At 37.3% G+C, this 17223-nt stretch overlaps 1 protein-coding gene across 2 annotated transcripts in view; it reads right to left on the bottom strand.

Moving 5' to 3' along the window:
- Positions 1-17223, bottom strand: part of LOC113062406 (glutamate receptor ionotropic, kainate 5-like) — a 77701-nt gene that overhangs the window by 33466 nt on the left and 27012 nt on the right. The window contains exons 1-5 of one of the 2 annotated variants that reach the window (XM_026232235.1): positions 15876-15880; positions 5444-5617; positions 4380-4544; positions 1851-1948; positions 1187-1352 (exon numbers count right to left, since the gene is read on the bottom strand). In XM_026232235.1, coding sequence (XP_026088020.1) covers positions 1187-1352; positions 1851-1948; positions 4380-4544; positions 5444-5567 — 553 coding nt within the window. In that variant the 5' untranslated portion in view covers positions 5568-5617; positions 15876-15880. Of the gene's footprint in view, positions 1-1186; positions 1353-1850; positions 1949-4379; positions 4545-5443; positions 5618-15875; positions 15881-17223 lie in introns of those variants that run through there. The other variant, XM_026232236.1, reaches the window with a different exon arrangement.

Genomic DNA, 17223 nt, shown 5'->3' with positions numbered 1-17223 from the left:
TCTTCTTCTTTGTCTGCATGTTGACACAATCCTCAACATGATGTCCCTCAGATCAGGGAATAGCACTGAATAGCGCTTTTCTTCTGAAACACGTACCTTTGCAGTATTTTCACTTACGGTCATCTGACATCACCTGAAAGCCAGATGTGCGTTTTAATTAAGAAACAAAGTACTCAAGTGTTTCCAATCCCTTCAACCGTGACTATATTAACAGTTAACCCCTTAACGGTCACTCACGTTTTTGAACATTGTCTTTGTAGTGCACGATCCAAACGTACATTTTTTATAATTCATGAATGAAAATATTTTGGAACATTGATGTACGATTTACATGGTAATGAATGTCTGATTTTAACCTGTTAAGTGTCACTCACGTTTTTGAAGATAGACTTGAATGTGCATGATACAAACCTAAATTTTTATAATTCATGACTGAAAACATTTTGTAACATGATTTTGATGTGCCATTTACATGGTAATGCAATGTCTGATTTTAAAATGGGTTTTAAAGGATGAATTTGGCGATTTTAAGTTTTCAGTCGATATATAATCTCTGATGATTTCTAAAATGTGATGGAGAAAAAGGCGACAAAAATCTTTTTTTGAGGGTGCACTCTTGTCATAAATTAATCTATTACTTTTCCTACATAATTTTTTACAAAAAATATTGGTAAAATATATATTTGGGAGTCTTAGACCTTTCCAACGATATATAGTTTGTAAAGATTACATTAGATTTAATTGTAATATAGTAAAGTAAATGTAGGCGTCCCACAGAGGGTACGGGTGACAGTTAACAGGTTTTAAACATGGGTCCAAATGGTAAAATCCCAAACTACTGGTTTCATGTTGACCTTTATTCTACTTTATTCAGTTTTTTTTTAGATGAATAGAAAATGTTGCAAATCATTCGTTTTTATCATCACAATGCAGAAAAATTTATCCACATGTGTAAAGCTAATAAAAGGTTTAATCTTATAAAAATGTGTAATTTGCTGAAGCAGTGGCACCGATGTTAATAACGTCATATAATAGGCACAGAGCCTAGGGATAATGCACTTATGTTAAAGATGAAATGAATTGCAGTGTGAATCGGCTGCTGTGAAATGAATTATAAAGGGTGCTGCGAACAGTGTGATCTACAACAGCAGAATGAAAGAACGGCCAGTTCATTGTCATGACTTACACTCTGCTTTGGCACAAATCAAGCTGGCCGTGGGATAACAGAAGGAGCGCAGGATGGCAACAATGGCCAAGCTTAAGTCCTCGTTGCTAGGATACAGCGTCACTGAGGCAAAGCGCAGATACGGCAAGCGTGGAGTCTCCTCAGGACCGATCTTGATGTGCGGGATCTGAGAGGAACAGACAATAGAAGAACAGATTCTGGGATTGACCAACATGGGGTTTTCAATGGCTGATGCCAATATCTAAAGCAGCGGTTTTCAATCTTGGTTGCATTGTTTTATTTAGTCATTTCCAGGTTTAAATTACAGTATGTTGACAATTCGGTATTAAAAGTGCATGTGTTTAAAGACTATACAATTTAAGAACAATAAATTAGGTGCGCACGAAAAGACAGGAATTAAATGCACATTCATTTTACACAATATCAAATTGTTTTTTGCATGAGTGGGCACCAAAACAACCAGATATCAGCCAATTAATCATCCTGGCTGATATATCATTCTATCTCTAACCATGAGGAAGGAGACGAGAGAGAAAATATGGGAAATTAGGTCAGACGGGGAGATGCTTTTCAAGCAAAGGCACGCAGGAAATAATGGCCTGTGGCTGAGGAGCAGTGTCAATTTATCATTTCAAGAAATGCTCTTGCTTCCTTTCATTCTCACCTCTTTTTCCCCACATATATGACTGACGGTGGATCCGGAAGCGGGACTAGAGGCAGGACCGATGACGGAGACCACTCCCTTTGGCAGGATCTGACACACTGAGAGATGTAGCATTAGAAAGAGACAGATAAATAGAGGAACCACGAGAGAGAGAGAGAGCGAGACAGTGACTGAATGAGAAAGGGACAGGGTAGAGAGAGACAGACATTGCAGTGGACAGAGAAAAAGCCAACATCCTGGACACCATCCAGTTCTGTGTCCTGTTTCTAGATGCGATATCAAATTAGGAGTCAATGCAAAGCTCTTTTTGATTAATTACATCAATAAGCACAACACAGATTTATGCTCTGCCTATAGGAGATTGCTTCTCTAATTCTACACAAGAATGAGGGAGAGAGAGAGATAGCACATGGAGTATATTTAGATGAAAAGATTTTTTTCTCCCGCTTGCTTTTGAACTGTGTTGCATTGAAATGTTCAGGGCACTGTGCATGTGTGACATGGGTATGCAATTCATTTTGAATCAAATGAAAATCTTTTATACTGTTACATTCACATGCTGTGAGAGTGTGTTATCAGTCCATTTCAGTCCAATGGTTAAAGCAAACCTGAATTAAAAATTGACTACTTTTGTCTTTCTTTACCCGTGTTCTTGGTTTTATTGTGCAGACTTCAGCAGTACATGTTATTCTAAAGAAAAAAAAAGGTTTTCATCAAAATGTAATAACTTTCTCAAATGAAAATAATGTTAATCAACAGACAAAAAAGAAAAAAATGTAAGCATTGTTTTAAATACTGTAACAGGTAATCCAGGATTTAACCTTGCCAATAGTTAATTTAAATGTGATCACAATAACAGTATAATGTCATATAATAGCTATTAATGAATAATATTATAATTATGAACGGATGAAACGTCTTTGAAACATCTCGATTCGCGCTCACAGAAAGAGCTTGAGAAACTGTGTCTCTTCCATGGCTCAGTACGCTTTTAACTCTTTTGTTTCGAGTAAGACACTGTATGACATTCACGTTACATGATTTGAATGGTTTATACGTAGAAAGGGCGACATAATCGGTTTTCATAACCGCTGGCCAAATTAAAAAATTTAATTAAAAGTAAATACATTTTTGAGAGCAAGGGGGCCCCCTGGTGTTTTGGGGCCCTATGCAGCTTGTGTACTTTGCGTATAAAGAGGATCGGCTCTGCTTTAAACCTTGACTTTTCATTCAAAAAGCATCATCTAAAATGCCCAGTTTTAATAATTCAAATTCCATTGAAAATATATTTTATATATTTTATATATATATTTTATATATATATATATATATATATATATATATATATATATATATAAACATTGTTTTACATTTTCATTAACAATAATGGAGAAATCTGTAATATAATATAATTAGGGCTGTCAAATGATTAAAATTTTCAATCAAATTAATCAGAATTTTCAGTGGATTAATCATGATTAATCACTATTTGCAATTACACCTGAATCCTAACCATTTCTTTTCTGAAATGCATACCAAAAGATAAATAACAGGACACAGATACATAATTTTCAATCAATATGTGGTTCTTTTTTTCCTGAATTTCAAAAGTTTAACATTTACTTAGATCAAATTTACCTGAGCACTATATCAAACCATGCCATTTAACTACAGATAGTGTAAGAGTTTTAGGTGAACCAGTGGTTAAATATAGCCACATATCTATGAAATTATGCATAGAGAAACTCGAAAGAATGTACTCAGAAACACAAACATGCGCCCTCTGCATTCTGGGCACTCTTGTTTTTGGGAGGTGTTCATTTGCTCTGCCACAATACTTTAGGATCGATATTTTCACGTTCTGAAGGCTTCAAGTGCCAGTAAAACCAAGTAAAAATGCATATGCTTTTCCAAACAGCTGTAATTTTCGCTGCATTGCATGTAGGCGTTCTGCGCATGCGCAGTGTGAAACACAGAACGCTTTAACAGGAAGAAGCTCCAGCGTATCAACTACCAAAGTCGTCTCTGTTTATCGAGCTTGGCATGAATGTATTTGAGAGTAACTGGGGTAAAACCTTAAGCTTCTTCTGTGTTTTCTGTTTTTTACTATCTTGAGAATTCAGAGATCGACGAGACTTTCCTGACCTGAATAATTTGTCACACTGCGCATGCGTGAAATGCGTTAAAAAATTTGACGTAATTAACGACAAACAACTAATTAACGCGCTATTTTTGACAGCCCTAAATATAATATAATATAATATAATATAATAGCAAATAAAAATAGATTCAATAATAATACAAAAAGAAATCATGCCAATTTGACCTTCAGCCTTGACTTTCCTTTCAAAAAGCATCCTCACATTTGCCAATCAAATTGCAATTAAATCTTGTCCCACCCTACAATTTGTTCCTGCTGGATTTTCATTCAAGTTTCATTCAAAACACTTCACATTACAGAAGGGAAATTTGTGAATGCAGTTTGATGTGAGTACCAGTGTGTGTGTGTAGTCGGTTTGTTGGACTCACTTGTGTCTGTGGTCTCGTATTGAGAGTCTCTCTGCAGCTCAAAGATGTCGACCTCCACGCGAGCTCGTGCCGGACCCTCCATCAAACTGTTGATGTTCTCTCGGGCCAGAGCCAATGCCAACCGCTCTCCACGTCCACACGCTGACTGATCGTCTAAAATAGCAGCTGAAGAGGAAAAAAGAAAAAGCTCTGTGTTTTGACTCTGCTCTGGAACTTAATCGATTTTTCTGATGCTGTTGACTGAAGTTGTGTTTGTTATTGCAAAAAGATGGAGCCATCATAACTGAACAGAAACAAGTTTGCAACGACTGTCCCATGTTGTGATGTTAACTGATTAGATTGTGCTATTGAGCGCGTTTCGTTTGGAGGCTTGCCAGAGGTTAATTGATGCTTTATTGTTGGCAATAATCAAGATGAACAGGCAGATGCTTGCAGCAATCAGTCAAATGCTGTGAAGCAACAGCCGAGGACAATACACTTTGAAAAAGTCTCCTGCTTGAAACCGATAATATTGTCTAATTTTGCCTGAACTCTGCTCTAAACGGATTCAAAGTGGATTAATCGTATTTTTGAAAAGAAAATTGAAGTAAAACTATCCTAACATACTTATCTGTGATCATCTCCTCACGCTCTCTGTTCTGCATAACAGGTGTTTAGTTGAAAAAGATTAAGCCCAGTACTTCAGAAGATGGGTTTAAAAATTAAATCAAGAACAAGCTTCAAAGACACTTTAAATGTGGGCTTCACGTTGATTCTTGCTGCCTTCATTACAGAAACCAAAAACAAAAAAACATTTGGGTTATTAAGAGATTAATGCAACTGAATAAAATAAAAAGTGTTTTATTTTTTTATTAAAACTTGAACTAGGTTGGTGCCACAGTTGCATAGGTAAAGCCAATTCCCAACACTTTTTCTGCTTCAGAAATGAAAGATACCTCAAATTATGCTGCTTTTTGAGGAGGTTTTCTTTTTGACTTGCAATACCTAGAAACACCCTAGAAAGTGAATGATGATGCAAAGACGCACTTTTGTGCATTTTCTAACAGGAAGTGGTGGACTCTCACCCATCCTGACAGCTGCGAGAGCGGGCGCCTGGCTGTGAGAGGACGGGGCCATGGTCAGCAGAAGCAACAGCAGGAGGAGGAAGAGGAGGTGAATCGACAGCAGCAGCGCTGGCAGAGCCGGCATCTTCCACTGCTCCTCATGGAGAACGGTCGTCTGGCTGCCTGCACCGCCACCTGGAGGACAGGTACCAAACTACACATGAGAATGACATCATCATCAAATGACCTACATAATTAATGAAAGAAACTAGGGATGCACGATATTAAAATTCTCTCTGTTATCAACAAGCAGATAATGATTTTCATGCTATGGCCAGTAGCCAATGAATGTCTGATATGCCTAAATATAGATGATTTTGGCTACATAAAAATTTACTACAAATACAAAAAAATATAACATTGTAATGTTAAATGCTACCAGTGAATATGGACATCAAAACATTACTGTACAAAATGAAAAAAAGGGAGATTTTTTTTAAAGATTGCATTAAATTGTTTTATTTATGCTTTTCAACAAGAGAGACAAAAAAAGGGGAAAAGACAGTGTCAGAATTTGTTTCGATATGTTAAAGTTACTGTACACTCTAAAAAACGCTGGGTTGTTTTTTCAACCCAACTGCTGGGTTGAGGCCGTTGGATAGGACTTTGGGATGTTTTAACCCAAGTTTGGGTTGAAAATAAGGTTTAAAAAAAAAAATGTTTAACCCAGCGGGTCTGGGTTGAGGACGCGGACGTGAAGGAGAGCACGCACGTCACGTCAAGATCGTACGTCTCCAGTGCGAGCAGCCGCCATTTTCTCAGCGTGATAGAAGCGAGAAGCGAGTGAAAGACTATGGTAAGTAAATATTCAAAATGTAAAGTTATCTTTTATTGTTTACCCGGTTGTATGAAAGGCGGAAGGTTTTATGAAAGGCGGAAACAAAGGAGCTTAACGTTATATATATATATATATTTTAAAAAAAAACGGACGCGGTTTTCGCCTCAGACACGGAGGTCTTAACTGCCTCATGTAACGGTACTGAACGGAGGATGTACTTTTAATATAACGTCTGTGAATGTATTTTGTCATATTTACATAAGATTTAACATTATCTGTACTTTTTGAGGCGTTAACAGACGGTTATGGTCACGGTTACGCTCATGTGAATTTGTCGCGGTTAAACTGAATGTATGTTTGTCTCCTAAAGGAAACGGCATTGTATAGTAAAGACTAGCATAATTATTTTGAGGCTGTTGAAGTGGTAACTGTTAAAAGTATGTTTTACATGTAATATTTCAGACTTGTCAAGCTTGTATCTTCATTGTCCTCGCGCTGAGAGTTAAAGACACAGAAGCTGTTTGTGTGAGGAATCACAGACCTGTGTGAGGATGAGGAGGAGGTGTTCTTCTGAAGAGAGGGACAGACGGTTTAAGGAGAGTAAACTTCAGAATAACATCAAGTTATCTTTATTTTTACTAAGACTAAAATAATGTTGTTGTTTTTTTAGATGTTGCAATCCAGAGACAAGATAACTTCATTCTTTTGAGACTGATGTAAGTTATTACTTTTTTTTTTTTTTTTAGAAAATTAATGTTTATGTTGTGTCCTGCCTGTTAACTTCACATTTTGATGCAAAAACAGTGTGATTTTATATATATATATATATATATGTCTGTCTGTATGTGTGTGTATATATATGTATGTATATATATGTATGTATATGTTTATATTTTATTGAAACCATTGATGTCCCTCTTTGCAGAACTCAAACTAACTGGAGTTAAGGACACACAAGTCTGCTTGTGTGAGGAGGTGGTTTTCTCAGCTTCTTCTGAAGAGAGGGAAAGATCGTTTAAGGCAAGTAAACTTCATAATTTCATGTTATCAGTTGTTGTTGTGTTTTACTAAGAGTAAAATAATGTTTGTTTTTTGTTTTTGTAGATGTTAAAAGCAAGAGACATGGGAGAGCGTCATTCCTTTGAGATTTTATGTAAGTTATTTTTAGAAAATAAATTTTTCTGTTGTCTTCTGCCGGTTTACTTCACATTTTGATGCAACAACAGTGTGATTACTTGCTCATTTCATTAAGACCATTGATGTCTGTGTTTTTTATTGCAGAAATCAAACCCAAGTTTGGAGTTGTCTTGTCTGATTTGGAGAGTCATCATTCTTGGTCTTCGCTCTTAGAGGTAAAGTTCACACAAAAAATCATTTACTTGCCCTCAAGTCATTCCAAACCTATAAGACTTTTGTCTGTCTTTACAACATAAATTAATATATTTTTAGTTTTCTCATAATATTTGTTAATCCATTTATAGTTTAGATAATCAGTATTTTCAAGCTTCATAAATATAGAGTTATTGTAGAAGTAAATTCTGATATTTATATATGAATACATCTTAAATTATATGATAGCAAACATGTATGTTCAAAATAAAATACTGGTCTCCCAGACCAGCAATGGAGGACACAAAAAGAGAATATTAAATATATTCATACGTTTTCCAAAAAATTAGCAGATTTTGTATGAGTCTGGAAAAACATGGGGAGAGTAAATTATGAACATTTTAATTATTTGGTGAACTAACGGTTTGAAGAGCAGCCCTCCACGTACATGAATATTGTGAGGTATGTGAATGTCATGTCTGTTTTAATGTTTCAGTAAAGAAGCTTTCTGAAAGCAATATTTATTCAAACAATATCGCATGTCCTCACACTAGTGCTGCCATTATAGCCTCCTGGAGCGCTGTGGTGGACTGAGACATTAAACAACCGCACAAAGTGTTGAAACTTTAAAACCGATTATTTACCTATCCTTACGGATGTGAATACACCTCTACCTGAAAATGGATAGTTTAATTAAATGTTTAATTTTTTCAAATGTGTTTCTCTTAGGCCACTGATGAAGAGCAGGTGGTGACTGGGATGAATCCTGGTCAGAGAGGAGAATCTTCTTTCCCCTAAACTGATGCAGCGGTGGTTTTAAAGAAGGACGCTGCCCTGGATTATGTAGAAGATGTCACATGCTGTGCTGATGGGGCTTCTTCATGACTACATCAGTTATGCTAAAGAGATCATGAAAATTGACCGTGATGCATGATCTGTATTAATGGACTATGAAACAAACTGTAAGTGTATAATTTGTTAAAAAAAAAAAAAGTTAAATGCTTTTTCTGTGTTGTTTAGTAGAAGAGTTTACACTCTGTCATTCATACACCTGCTCACATTCTTTCACACACACACACACACACACACACACACACACGCGTCTGTTAAATGTTATAATATCAAAGTTAATGTTGTGATTTATTTGTGTACTGTCATGCCAGAATAGTTGGTAAAGAACCTAACTAATTGTAAATTTATTGTATGTGTTTTCGTATATTTTTATACAATATATATAATTGAACAAAGTCCAATTTGATCTTAAGTTATATTCATCAAATGTTCAATGCTTTGTTTATGAACTCTGTAGCTGTTAATGCCATCCTTTTCTGCATTTCTTCTAACATGTTACTTTTTGACTTTTCTCTTGTTTTTAATAAATTATTTTCCTTTTGATAATTATTATTTGTGTGTAAAAGTGATATTTAAAATGAACAACATTTGTAGGTTTAATGCATAGCTCAATTTGGGTTAATTTTAACGTAGAAATGCATTGTTTCCCCACATGGCTGCACTCTGCGAGTTTATGTTCTGCCAGCAGGAGGCGCTAAGAGCGGGAGAGGTCAGGCCCCAATGAAGTTGACCGGAAGTTGAAGTCGGGCGAGGGCTGCCATCTTTTAGCAGAACTTCACTTGCGTTAACATCCCATCGACTCCCATTCATTTTGGCATCACTTTGACAGCGAATAACTTTACATCTGAGGTGTTTAAAGACTCTGTTTGTCCATTATTTATTTCTAAAGATACACGACAATGTATAAAGGGCTCCATTACCTTCTATGTTACATTATGGCCCCGTATAAACAGTTTTTGTAAAAAATAGGCTAACGATTGCGTCATAACCACTCGTCTCTCTGTCGCATTACCGTACAGACAGGAGGAGAAGCTCGCAGGCAATTAACTTAATATGGCGTACTGGCGTTACATTTTAAAATACTATACAAAATAATTAATCAGAATACTTACTCCTGCTCACTCACGCCAAAGAACTCCCCGCTCAAGCTCGCCGTCTCTGCAAGATTAACGATGGCAGTTTGCGCACAGCCACTTAGAAGATTTACATCTGTCAGACAGGTTGCTGACGTCGTCAAGCTTCGTTTGAGTCTGCGCGTCAGAAACGGAAGTGCTAAAAAACCCTAAAAATGGGCTTCACTTGTCTCAATTGAGTTCCAATGGGGTCGCTGTGTCCATTTCTTTTACTGTCTATGGGAGAGGTAGGTTTCTCCGGTAACGGCTGCAGAGCGGTGCTGAGCTCACAAATGCTGCCTTATCAAGCACATGCGAAATGATATCGAACATTTTCTAAATACAGTAGTTTTCCTTCTGAAATACAGTGATAAAAAACACCCGCTCTGGTTTTTGAAACCCTGCAATATAGTCATTTTAAACCATAAAAAATGGCAACCCAGCAGGCTGGGTTAAATATGATAACCCAACTGGTTGGGTTAAAATAACCCAGCGCTGGGTTGTCAAAATAACCCAAACTGGGTTGTTTTCAACCCAGCAGTTTTTAGAGTGTATAGGTCAAAAAAAAAAAACACAACATAACGATAAAATAACCAAAAACATCCTAGATAACTATATATTACTAGAAGTTAAATTAAATATGCAACTTTTTAATACATCATTCATTGCAATCATTGCAACATAGTGAGGAAATGTGAAAACAATGCTGCAAGATGGCACACCGAATAATATTAATCTCACGTACATGTATATAATACACAACTTTCAGTAAACTTTATAGTATTATTCCATTCCAGACGTAGTCCCTGATTTTGTTGAACTTGGCTGTTGTCCACAGCACTCTGTCCATGACTTGCATCACCCACCCGCGATTAAAGGCTTCCTCATTCACCATTTTGGTTCACAAGCAGCAAAAACATTCCACTTTTAAACATATCACATCTATTTTTTCAATGCCTTTCACTAACACACATACATGCATAGCTATATATTCCCATTCACACATCGATGCCCAGTGCTATAATATGATGTATAGGATGCTGTGGATGTAATAAAATATTCAGGACCATTGCAAAAGAGTACATTGCTGTCTATTAGCACTTGTAAACATATTTGCAGCAGTTGCAGTGACTAGCTGAGGTTGTTAACTGGAAACCAAAAAACACGTTTTTAAAACTATGATGGATGATTCAGAATGGTCATTTTGAAAAATAAAATATTAAGGTATCTGGTCTATTGTGTTTGTCTACTTAACATTGATTCGCATAGTAATTCTGGGATGGTATACAGACGAATAACATGAGCATACAATGGGTGGATTTGCAAAGCTTTTCAGTCAAGGAGGAAAATGTAGATGTACGTTTTCAAAAGAAACACTAATATGTACACTTCAGGTACTAATATGTACCTTTAAGGCACCAATATGGACTATTTATGTACAAAGGTGTGCCTTTTTAAAGGTTCCGCCCCAGTGACAATTTTGTAACTTTTTTTCTGAGAGTGTATGTCATGAGTAAAATACCATGTGAGTGATATTTCACATACGCTGCTCAGAGATAGAGCAATCTCAGAAGAGGTGCATGAAGGGAAAAATGAGCACGCACACAAATGGAACAGTAAACGAATTACTGGGGAAATCAAAAATGTACAAAATTAGACCATGACAGATATTTTACAACCCAGTCCATCAAAGTGACGTATAATGATTGTTTGTGGCACAACCTCGGCACAGGCCACACGCTGCGATATAAAACAATTCCCCACAAGAAAACTCACGACAGAATACAGAGAAGCCGAGAGAATTGAATGCAGCCAGAAGAAACAGAATCAGAAATGGCTTTGGGAGACAAAGAGGAGGGCGAGAAAGATTGAAAGCTTGACGAATGCAGCATAATGGAGCCAAAAAGACTCCGGTCTGCTGTGTGTGTGTGCATGCATAGGCTGCACAAAACAGAGACACAAGTCAACCTAAAGATCAAGAGGCTCATCTCTAAAGCCGCCGTCAATCCTGGGCTGCCTGTGTTTGAGTTCGTCAACAGCTTGATTTGTGTTGGCCTTCCCCGGCTCCTTGAAGTAAATGTTTATCTTCCCTGCCAATAAGGCCCTTTGAATGCATTCAAATTGAAGCCCGAATGGAACCAAAATGAAGTGAGCGAACCAAAAAGGGAGGAGAGGACAGAAGAAAGACAGCCGGGATGAGATAAAGCAGAAATAGCGTGGAGAGAAAGATGAAAGTAAACCGAGAGGGGGAGAGTGTAGTATTAACACACACACAAGTAAACACCACATGAGGTGACAGCCTGCTGAATGGGCAGAAATTCAAGCTAGGCTGTTTCAGTTATTTAACTGTTAGCTTTCCTGTATGCCTGCATTGAATTTAACAGTCAGTGTAATTGCCTGCAGGCTCGACTAATCAATGGAGCTATGCTCTCACTCTTTATAACAATACAGAATGTGTTTAACATCCAAAGACTGATGCGTGAACATTCACACCTTGTTAACGTTTACAAATCTCAACAGTGACCACCATCTTCTTGGTCCAGTGGCCTGTGTTTTTGTTGTACAAAATATCAGCACGGCTATTAAAGCAAGCAATCTAACTGAAAAAAAAATGTTTTCAATAAAAATTACACACAAAAAAAACATATTGACGTTTCTGCACTTTTATGCACGTCTTTGTCATTTTCTATCTCTTTCATGTTACCACAACTGGAGCCCAATTTTAGCAGGTGTGCCATCAATGCTGGTGTTTGGCAGAGATGAGGAACTAAAACTTTGATCCACATCGTCTCAGTTAATTATGTCAACATAACATACAGTATGATGTGATCCCAAAACAATCAGGACAAAGCCATTACATGCACGCTTTTAAATCAGAACATATACATTTATTAAGTCGCCAGTGGCAAAGTCAGCAAAAACCTCACTCACAAATGCATTCTTTTGGGCGCAAATGCGACCATTTTAAACTTAGTCTGGAGCCCTCTGTACATATGACTAGAAACAAGTCCTGTTCTTAGATGGGTGGATGACAAATGCTAAGCATCAGGCCAGTGATAAAGCATAAGCAACTCCATACATCTACTATTCTTGAGCTTAAAGAAAGTTGTTTTAGTGCCGCCGAATATCTAGATGCTGTGTTGAAAACTAAAGGCTCTGCCCTTGCTTGGCTTTTGATCAAAGGCAAACCTAAAACCCTGCTTTTGGGAGTCTAAGAACCCAGATGCTCAAACCAAATAACACTACAAAAATGTTCAGGTGATCAAGATGACAGGTTTTCGACTAGACTGTGGAAAATATTCCATGCAGTCACTGCTCCCGTGTTGTCAAATCCAATATCCTAATTCTCACATTACACCTCAAATACTGTCCTGCGGTTTCATTCGGATTTACTTTGGAACAGCCACTCCAAGCCAGCTGGCTGTGATCCTTCTCCACAGGCTGTTAGAAGAACAACAAAAATGTTAAAACAGTGTTCCTAATATGCCTGTCACACTGACTGTAATACATATCTGTGTTCGGGACATTAACATGGCTTATCCTGTGAGGTTGAGGCAAATAAAAAGGTTTGTTTGCCTCAGAGGCAGCGGTGGTATACTATAATGAAGGGATAATCCTCTCATTTAGCCACAGACAGGGGATATCTTCCGCTCTCTTTTTGTGATGGGTGAGGTGTGTGTATATAACGGTGCATAACGCAGAAGCAGAATAAACATTTAAACACTAGCAAGATGAAGGGGAACAGCTTGGGATGATTGGACGTGACAGAAATAGACAGAAACACACAGCGTCATCTGGACAGAGGAGTTGGTTGCTTGTTGAGTGAAAGAGATTATATAAAAATATAAGACTGGAGCTTTCGAGCTTCAAAAATGCAAACCATTAAAGCAGTCCAGACATTAAATTGAGGAGTATCTTAACAAGAAGAGACATGAAGATTAAAATAGGATGATAAGAGGAATAAGTCGGAAAAGAATACTGTTGTCATTGACCTCAAGAGATGGATTTCCAAGCTGCTCATGTTTCAGCAGAGGTGTGCGTCTTATTTCGCCAGTGCCTCAGGCTTGAGCTCGTGACCATCATCTCGGGTTGTGAAAGGAGCCATCATCTGTCCCAACACAGAATGACAGTGACTTCACCCCTTCTTCTTCACTCTCGACCACTGTTTCTCTCCAGACTTTTTCCTTGTCACCTTCACAAATTGTCAGCCCACGGCTACACATGCGATGCACACCCCCTCAAACATGCTAAAAATGGTTTTAGCATGCTAAAACTGCTAGCATGCTAAAAATAAACACCCATGCAGCTAACTAACTGTCCTCTGTTACAGAGGCTCTAATATAAACTGGCTATTTTTATCAATCTTTTATTCATTTATCTATTTTAAAGAAAAACTCTGGGCTTTCAGCTTCAATACTCCATCCAAACTGTGCACCACAGCTCTGCATTTCAATAGTAACAGCAAAAATCATTAAATTAGCATGCGCAAGCAAACTTGGATTTTCAAATGAATTCATTATGGATTATTATATGACCTAAAGAATTGAGGAGGCAGCGGAGATGAAGCACAGAGTGCATTTAAGTGTAAAACAAACACTGGTAACTAAACAGTTAAATATAAAACACTGACAATGCAATATTTTAAAAGTAAATGGTTTACATACAAAACAAAATGTTTACACTGGGTAAACACTATGTGCTTATCTAAACAGTGCCAGATATTACCTTAAGCATAATGCAAGGGGTCCTTCAGACAGAACTAGTGGAGTATAAAGTACCTGAACGTCATACTCAAGTAAAAATACAGATATCCTACAATAATGTACAGTATTTGAAAAATAATGTTTTTGAACATGAAAGCAACATATACTGTTACTCCAAATAAACAAAATAATGATCTTTAAAAAAAGCATCATACTGTATGACCCCTTTAAAACTAAAAAAATAAAAGAAGCCAGTGACAGCAAGTGAATCTTAATAAGTGAGTCATTGAGCTTCAACCGATCTCAATCAAATAAAAAATCTAATTCATTCGATAAGTAAATACCGTCCATTGCTCAGAGACGCAAAACAGTGCTGTGATCTTTGTTCGGAACTATTTTCGTTAGCAAAAACAAGCAATATTATCTCTGAAAAGCCACTTATGGCTTTACTGAACTTTAACATGATTATTAAATGTGTTCATGCATCTGCTGAAAACTAGTCCTACATGAAATTATATAAATATAAAAAGCGTAATCATTTTTGCGGTCTACAATTTAGAATGCCTGGAATATTGAGTTTTAATAGACTAATAAATTAATGTGCATGCACTCCGTGTATGATTTGGTGATGTAGCCTACTTGATAACATCAGACTGCACATCATTAAAACAACACCTTCCATATTATCGCAGACGATGCTGTGTATCGCCCACCCCAGCCTCGAATTGAGTGGGAATGAAAATCATCCGCGGTTGAAAAAAAATTGCCTCTTAAAAACGCAGAGCTCCTGTAAGATTCACTGCAAAAGACATGAGTGCACCAGTTATACACATCCGTCTAGTGTATGTTTACAAAGGAAAAAGAATGGGAAAGTATGGAATAGAAAGCCTCTTTAAAACAAGTCGGTTAAATTGGCGGCCATATTTCCAGTCATGTAAGTACAGTATCTGCTAGATTAAAACCTATGCAACTGTTTGTCAATATGTTTCATAAATCAAGAAAAAGTTGGGACAACAGAATTATTATAAATGTTCCTTTTTTAACTCAAATCACAGAGGTCCAAATAATACACGTGCATTCAACTCCAAGAGCAGAATAATTTAGAAATTTGACCTATTGATATACAGTAGGTGGCCAGCCTATCTGGGGCTTACCGCGCGCGTACCGCCGTGGCAGTGCCGCAGTGGTAACTGTAATTCAGTCGCGTGTTAAAATCATTCGCGAAACTACCGCTAGATGGCGCAAAGGGACGGATTGCGAAATGAATGTAATTGTAAAATGAGATAAAAGAAGGAAGTAAAACAACAATAACATTATGATATAACATTGTAACATTTAAAAAAATAAAATAAATTTGTCTGATGAGACTTTCCCTGCAATATACAGTCTCTAATACTACTGAAACCACATAATGCAGTAAATACTATTTGAGTTTCAATCAGTAAACAACAACAATGTAGTCTAAAATGGACTGATGTTCTCTGAAAACACTTTATGTTCCCCTCTAAAACTTCAGTAGCCTCCTGATTGAATCACAAAATCACAGCAAGGAAGAATAGGGTGAGCCGGAGGGCAAGAGGAACATTTCAAAACAAGAGTATTCAAGGATTTGCGAAGACAGAATGAAGCACTTGATGCCGAGAGATGCTGTGTTCAACATGGTTGTTGTCATACCATTTTATGAGCTGTTTAACATTAAACATTTACATTCAGAGGCAATTAGTTGTTCTGTGAACGACAAACACACGGGTGCCAAGGACATCCTTTTCTTTTAATTAACTTTCCCACAGAAGAATAATGGGATGTTTCAACCCCGCTATCATAAATGATGACATGATTAGACAATATAGCTTGTCTCTGATAGTGCTGAAAGCATTTATGGATAGCATTAAAGCATATCCCACTTTAATGCCATCCTGTTTCAAGTTTTTTAAATGAGCGGCCTGCCTCATTTGAGCGAAGTCAGGAGGAGGCTGATGGGACTAAAGAAAGAAATGCATTCATCTTCCCACCTAGCAATAATGTCCTCCCTTTTCTTCCTGTGAGGATTCAGTTTGCCAAAACAGTCAGATGTTGCTCCTAAATGCCAGCTGCGCATTTAATCATTGTTGCTGCAATTATGACACACAAATGTAATTATGACACTTCAAATGTCCTTTAAAGTCAAGCTTCGGAGTCATCTGTAAAACCCAAAACAGATAAAGATCGCTTCTCTTTATCTTCCCAGGAAATTTTTACAACTGGAGTCGACTTTCCACTGCTTGCAGTTAATGTTGCTGAAGCTGTAGTTAGGCAAGTACATGTACATGGTCATTATCAGAGTGATACAGCACATTAATCAAGATAAAAAAAAAACAGATGAAATGTAATTACATTCATGCATTAGGCAGGCACTTTTATTCAAATCGACTTGCACTGCACACCAAGCATGCATTTTATCAGTTTCTTTGAGAATTAAACCCATGGCTTTGGCGTCACAAGCGACATGCTCTTCTGTTTGAGCTACTGTATAGGAACTCAAACACACTGCACAGGCAAACCTGCTGACAAGATGACAACAGAATACATTCAATTGAACATTAGAAAAGAAACTGAAAGAGTGGATAAGACTCATCTAGTAATACATCGGCCAGGTCTATTTTTAGGCCAATATTTGGGCATTTGGAGATCATTGCCATTGGCCCAATATCAGAAATGAAGCTTCCCCCTTGTGTCAGCAACACATCTTCACTCCACCAAAAGATGGATCCTTGATGGTTCTTTACATATACAGTAGTATCACCTGCACCAGACAATCAGTATTGTCATTTTGCAGGTACACACTTTTATCACTTATCACTTTAGACTGTAAATTGCCTGCTGTGTAGACAATGTGTAAGAATAAACTCACGTGTGTTGGTGGGAAATCAGCCAGTTTGGCGCAGTGGGATGTGTTGTAAACATCCCCTTCATATCAACACTTTAGAT

The sequence above is a fragment of the Carassius auratus genome, chromosome 44 (genome assembly GCF_003368295.1).
Source record: "Carassius auratus strain Wakin chromosome 44, ASM336829v1, whole genome shotgun sequence".
In the NCBI taxonomy this organism is placed as follows: Eukaryota; Metazoa; Chordata; class Actinopteri; order Cypriniformes; family Cyprinidae; genus Carassius; species Carassius auratus.
This window is presented reverse-complemented; position numbering and strand designations above follow the sequence as displayed.